The 7,403-nt window shown below is 36.3% G+C and overlaps 1 protein-coding gene across 1 annotated transcript; it reads right to left on the reverse strand.

The window, feature by feature from the left end:
- Positions 1-1,981: 1,981 nt before the first annotated feature.
- LOC121054475 (small heat shock protein, chloroplastic-like) lies at positions 1,982-5,087 on the reverse strand. Its single transcript, XM_040524337.1, has 2 exons — positions 4,734-5,087; positions 1,982-2,758 (listed from the first exon to the last, which is right to left on the reverse strand). Exons 1-2 carry the CDS (start codon positions 4,984-4,986, stop codon positions 2,223-2,225), a joined length of 789 nt encoding a protein of 262 aa, XP_040380271.1. The 5' UTR covers positions 4,987-5,087; the 3' UTR covers positions 1,982-2,222.
- Positions 5,088-7,403: the final 2,316 nt, after the last annotated feature.

Raw genomic sequence — 7,403 nt, forward strand, 5'->3', positions numbered from 1 at the left:
TGATGGGAATAATTGATTCTGTGCATGTCTTGTTTCGTGGCCAATCGCTTGCTATAGCTTCATTTCTGAAATCCGTTTAGCACATTAACATATGGGGAAGATTTCTCAAGCTATGAGCCGCGTTTTTTTGTCACAATTCACAAGTGGCGTTCTCCCGCCGTCGCGCCGCCGGGCTCCCGTGCGCCACACGGCCGCCGCGCCGTTGTCCCGTTGCGTCGCCCGGTCGCCACCGCCGCCGCGCCGGGCTGTCGTGCGTTGTTGCCGCGTTGCGCCGCCCCAGCCACCACAACATGTGCTGTGTGAGGGAGAGAGAGAGGAGAGGAAGGTAGAGGAGAGAGTAAAAGATAAAAAAAATTTAATATGTGGGACCCATCGACCGCTAATATTTTATGAGCGGATTTTGTGAGTTTAGAGGTACACATTTCTAATATTGTAGTTAAGGAAAAAAACTAATTACTTCAAATTTAGAGACATCTGATACACCTTTTTCCTCCTGTTTCGCTCTCTCTTCAAGTTACCTGGCTGTTTCTCCAAGTGGCCCACCTTGCTGACGCTTTCTCGGCTGCAGACATTTATTGTCGTCCACTTTCGTCTAGGCAGTTTCTTTTTTTAACAAGCATGAGCTCCACGTGTTTCACTTATGATTTTCCCTCTCAAACCGTGCCCCAGCGAAAAATGATTATAAGCGATAACCACAGTAATTATGAAGAAATCATATAAATTTAAATTTAAAATTTCTAAGAAAAATCATTGCGGATTGGTTGCACGATACCGAGCGATAATTGCACAATTATTCATGTAGTAGTTTTTACACTAACGATAACCACAACATCTAACATGAGAATTGCAACGATTTTACCGATATCGATAATCAAGATTTTGGTGTGAAACTGCGTGATATGTCACGAGTATCGCATGATATATCATGGTTATTGGTTATACCATTTTTTTGGTATTTTTCTTAATTCTTTTTTAATTTTTTGAATTCTCACGATATTTACGAATAAAACCAAAACCGTGACCTATCGTTATCGTGTCTCGACGGTTGGGCACAATATATCGTTTTCGTGTCCTGAAGGTGGGCAATTATTGCAATAAGTGAAACACTGTTGCTGATAGAAGAAAGTTCATAACACAATGCTGTCTTGCTCGAATACAGCCAAGAATTCAGGGAGCTATTCTCCTAAGACGCAGGAATAGGAGGCAACAGATCGGGCAGTTTTCTCCTGATTTACAAAAGCTAGTTCCACAATTGAATGTCACTTTTGATTCGGACAAAAACTCCCTGCACATCGAGGCTTTTGTTTTGAAAAGTTCTTCTGCGTGTGTTCCTTCCAAATGTTCCAAGAAGAGTTAACGAATATCCCATTCGTCGTTTAGTCTTCCTTTACACATTCAATTTTTTTCACTTTTATTTATACTTATAATTTAAATTTTTAATTTTTAATCTAATATTTAAAGTTTATTTTTATCATGTTCCCTCCTTCTTTTTATATTATAAGACTTTCTAAAAATTTATTTATGTGCTAATAAATCTAGACATATATACAAAATATATTCATTGATGAATGAATATAGTAAAACCAGAAAATCTTGTAATATATAAGAGAGCGAGAAAAAACACGATATAAAAGTATTATCTATAAATTGTTTTTTATCTGTGTTTTTAAAAGAAACTAAAAGATAAGCCTCTTAGAGTTGAAGTATTCCTTATTTTTATAAGAAATATTAAAAATTTTATTTAAAACTCGATAAGATATATTTTACAATTCATCTATTTTAATATGAAATATTATACGCAAATTTATTGTAATGTTATATATTTTAGTTTAAATTTTATCCGTATAAAATTTCTACTATACTACTACCAATAACTACCAATATAGTATAATAAGAAAATCAAATTCGTCGGATAAAAATAAAGAACGGCTCATAATTAAAGATACTTAAAAATCCAACTTTTAAGGGTAGAGTAACTAGAGTTGAAAGTTACTACTGGCTATTTGTCATTTGGGTGCACAAACAGAGCAACAACATGAGTACCACTGATTGTTGCAGCAAATCAACACAACATCTGACCAATAGTGTAATTGCTGCAGCAATCCCAGTGTTACATTGTTACCCAACAACAGCAAAATGGAAGGAGCCATCATTAGTACAAGAGGAGTGGTCGATCCGGTTGTTTACAAGGATCACTCCACTCCCACTCCACTCCACCACTCCTAGTGCACCTGGATGCTTACCACCTTGCCGCCGGAGGCCACCTTGGGGATGGTGAGGTAGAGCACGCCGTCCTTCACCTCCGCCGCGATCCGCTCCACCTCCACGTTCTCCGGCAGCTCCACACGCGTCCTGTACCGCCCGAAGCTCGCCGCCGGCCACGCCTCCCCCTCCCCCTCGCCCTCGTCCTCCTCCTCCCCACCGGCGTCAGCTGCCTCCTCCTTGGCCGCCTTCTCCGCGGCCACCACCAGCGTCCGGTCCTGCACGCTCACCCTCACGTCCTCCCGCGTCATGCCCGGCATGTCGTACCGCACCAGGTACGCCCCCGCCCGCTCCTTGATCTCCCACGGCGTCCGTCCCCGCCTGGCGGCGGCGGCGGCGGCGGTGTCGACGGCGCGGGCTGCTGCTGGGGCCGCCGTTACCGCCGAGGCCGGCACGACGAGCATGCGGTCGTCGGCGGCGTCACCGTCCATGATGCGCTCCATGGTGCGCATCATCTGGTCGAGAGTTCTCGCCTCTGGGAAGCTGTCCCACAGCCCTGCCAAGTGGCACACACAAAAAAAATGCTCCTAATTAGCAAAAAAAATAAATTCACGATTTAACTTGCAAAGTCTCCAAGTTGAACTACGTTGTAAGTAACAAAAGGAAAAAGAAGTGAGAAGATGATAGCTAATCTCCTCCACACACTGACATTATCCAACATTGCAAAACAGAAAATTCTTTTTTCTGACAAATTTGATACTCCTACATAGCTAATCATAAAGTAAGAACACAAAATCAAGTGAGTGGACCAGTTAACAAATAACCACGGAAGAAAATGATTCTACCTTCGTTTTATGATGTTTGATTTATTTGGTTTCAACGTATTACCTTTCGCCTTATTCAAAAATTTAATATAAATATAAAAATGACAAATCATGTTTAAAGTTATTCTGATAATAAAGTAAGTCAAAAGCAAACTTAATGAAATTTTCATAATTTTTTCAATTCGCCTTATTCAAAAATTTAATATAAATATAAAAATGACAAATCATGTTTAAAGTTATTCTGATAATAAAGTAAGTCAAAAGCAAACTTAATGAAATTTTCATAATTTTTTCAATAAGATATTTATAATCAAATATTACAAGAAAAAGTAAAGGAAGTATTACACTGTTACTATGGCCACGTTTCTTGTTGGTTGAATTAACTGTCGCGAAAAACGTAAAAAAAACTAGTATATCATTAATTAGTTATTAACTATTAAAAATAAAAATAAATTGATATAATTTTTATATAATTTTTATAAAATCAAAAAACACACACTTTAACCGTTGACCAAGAGGATAGGCGATGCATAGGGGATAATTGAGGAGCAAAGCCCTGCTGCAACAATTCATCCACCAATCTTTTTTATTTCCCTTTCCTCGAAGTAGGATTACCGAACCAGCTATTCACTGGTTTTGCTTCTGGCATAACAAGGGAAGCAGAGCTTTCCTTTCGCGTGCGATTCACAAACGAGAAAATTTGGGTTAGCAACCTAAACGGATGAACGCGAGCTATCACTGTCCTAATTAACTCTATTTGTAAATTTTTGCGTCTAACGTGGAACCATTGATCATATTTGAAAATTTTATAAAAATAAAAAAATAGTCATTTCATGTTTTATCCTAAAATAAAATACTAATTATAAATTTTTTAAAATAAACAGTCAACCGTTAAACTTAATAGCAATTTTAAGTTGAGTATACGACAAGAGATACCAGAGATACCAAAATTTATAGAAAAAAGTGATATCTCACGATAGAAGTACCATAAAATTACTCTAAACTTAGGGACAGTTTGTTTGGGAGGGATAATCTATTAGTCTCTTCCTTTTAGTCCCTTTTAGCCTATAAAATATCATACATGAGGACCTAAAACTATCTAGGTACATAAGTTTCTAGAAAAGGTGTTAAAAAGGTTAAAAAGGATTAAAGGTCTATAGTATAGATACTTTACTACTCTTGGACTAGCTCTATAGCTATGCATATGTGATGAGTATGTCATTTAATAAGGTTTTAGTCGTAATGAGATTTTAGGTGCTGTTTATTTCTATAAGTACTAGGACTAAAAATTAGTTCTAATACTAAAATATAAGTTCCTTGTCCTATAATGTTTGTTTGGAGGAACTAAAAAGGACTAAAATCTCATTAAATGATCTACTCAATAGTAGACAACACACATAGCTATAGGTCTAGAGTAGTAGAATAGGTATATTATAGGTTTTAGTCCCTTTTAGCACCTCCCATAAGAAGATATGGATCTAGATAGTTTTAGTCCCTTTTATAGTCTCTCTTGTTTGATATTTTAGTACTCAAAATGACTAAAGTGAAGGGACTTGTGGATTATGAATTAGTCCCTTCAAATAAACAGCCCCTTAGTCCATCAAACAAACATGGTAAGCTTATGTTTTAATCCTAGAGAACTTATGTAAACAAACAAAAACTCAATTAATGAAAAATACACTTTTGTACGATGGAGATGGCACATACCAAACGGTGCGGTTCGGATGACCCTCCTCCTGGGGCCGGGAGCAGGAGCCCCCTGCTGCTGCTGCTGCTGGGGTCTGCCCTTCGGGGCCCTCTGCAGATGGTCGAGGCTCTCCGTCGACCCGTTCCTCACGCACCGCACCCTCACCGAGCCGCCTCTCGCAGGCCGGCAAGAGGCGGCCACCCATGGGAGCCCGCCTGCTCCGGGAGATGGCCGCAGGTTGGAGACAACAGCCGCTTGCTGATGCATCATCATCGTCGTCGTCCCGCTCGCCCTGATGCTGATTCTGGCCTTTGCTTGAGATTTTTAGGAGGTGCGAGCGACGGTGCAGATTGATGAGATGGCGCAGGGTGCACTCTGGAGGCCTGTTTATGTAGATGGAAGAGAGATGCGACGGGCAGAGGAGTGTGGTGGGTTCTGGAGGATGGTTAGCCCGTTCTAGAACTCTCGGGACGTAGGATGATGGACTGGAGTGGAGGACCGTGCTGGATATGTTTTTGGACTGTTGTGCAGGGATGCATACTCAGGGGGCGTCTGTTTCCCCTCAGCTTTTTCGAATTCCTTCGTATCAAATATTTACATTAATTAAAAGTATTAAATTTATACTATTAATAAATCTATTTTATTTCGTGAGATGAATCTATTGAGTCTAATTAGTCCATGATTAGCGAATGTGATGCTACATTAAATATTTGTTAATCGTGGATTAATTAAGTTTTAAAAAAAATTTCTAACGAAATAACCTTTATTTATACGATTAGGTTTGTTATCCATCTATATTTAATACTCCTAATTAATATCGAAACATCTGTTGTGACAAGGGAAAAAAGTATCCTTGGATCCAAACAACCACTCAGCCATCAGGGTTGGTTTGTTTTTGGAGGATATTTAGAATTCATTATACATATCGCGCACAATAATTCACATGGAATCGTTGTTTTATTGGTTATAATCATAAAGGTATATTTTTATGAATTATGTTAAATAAAGAAAAATATGTGGTCTTACTATGAGCCTACACCCATTTGTTTGGGCCAATTTAATTTTCTAGTTTTTTTTTATCATACCTACATCCATATGAAATATTTTTTTTTCTTAATATGTTGGATCAATAATGCCGATGAAGTTGGAGAAGAGCTAAAGTATTTTCTCGGGGTTAGGCGACCCAGATGACCTGTCATGAAATATATGATTAAATAATTTAAGCAATTTATATTACATTACAAATTAAGTAAAATTAGTGTATTTCGACACTGATGATATACGTAAGACATTTTCTCGCTCTGCCCCTAAATGAAGTTCTCTCCTTTTCTGTAGCATGTGTATATTAATTAGATAGTTTGATGAGTTTTTAGTTTTATATTGTAGAAGGAGATGACATTGTTTAAATATTACTTTGCTATACCATACATATGCATTTCACTCTATAGAAATAATATCAAAATAATGGATATCTGTATATATATATATATGTGTGTGTATATATATATATATATATATTGTAGAAGGAGATGACATTGTTTAAATATTACTTTGCTATAAAATACATCTGCGTTTCACTATATAGATAGACAGAAAATAATGTCAAAATAATGGATGTCTGCATATATATATATATATATATATATATATATATATATATATATATATATATATATATATATATAAATTAGATGCTACTACCAGGTATAGCTACTCACTTCACGTCCATAATAAAAAATACTTTCATAATTATTTCTGCTTCCACCCAACAGAAAGTGTAGACATTGTTAAATCTAATACGAATGATACAACTATGTGTATAGAGTTTGTACTTTCTGTTGCAAAAGAGCAGAAATATGTATAGATGTGTTTCTGCACCTTAGACGTGAAGTGAGTATATATATATATACACACTGAAAAAAACCCGTGCGTTTTACCCGGTTAAGTTAGTTTTTATTATACAAATTAAAATAAGTTTTGAAAATAAATTATGCGTCGAGTTGGGAATAGTAAACTGTGGTCAACATAGAATTGATTTAAGAAACATGAGTTGTATTGAAAAGCTTATAATTGAGAATATTAAATCAATTTTCTATCCTAATTATCATATATAGTGTGTACTAAAAAAATACATAGAAAGTACTGAAATAAACATATGTAAATATAATTACATCGTAAATGTAAGTAACATTGGGTAATATTGATTATTTTTATAATATGACACTGTTTTAAAAAAATGCTACGGTAAAAAAGTATTACCTTGGTCCTTTAATATAAGAGATTTTAGAGTGAACATGGACAAATATTTGTTATTTATCTCTAAAGTCTTTTATATTTAAGGATTGAGATAGTATCAAGCACTAAATATTTTTACTGTCTGATTAGTTGAGCTATAGAATATGATTCAAATATGAATTTTAAACAATTAGCCCTTTCAATAGGGGCATTTGCATTCTTCTCATTATATTCAACTTTATTTGTTCTTCCATCCCTACTTATTTTTAATTTTATGTTGTCTTTATTTTAAAAAACAAATTGTATACTTTGCCCATGTCCATATTCCTTTAAGAGGACCTAGGGTAACTACTCTGTCTTAAACCAATTAGCAAGAAGTCTTATTATCTGTTTCATCATTATAGAGAGGGAAGGGATAAGGTAAGTGCTAAAAGAAGTAGAGAACGTTTTAGTTC

The sequence above is a fragment of the Oryza brachyantha genome, chromosome 5 (assembly GCF_000231095.2).
Source record: "Oryza brachyantha chromosome 5, ObraRS2, whole genome shotgun sequence".
Classification (NCBI taxonomy): Eukaryota; Viridiplantae; Streptophyta; class Magnoliopsida; order Poales; family Poaceae; genus Oryza; species Oryza brachyantha.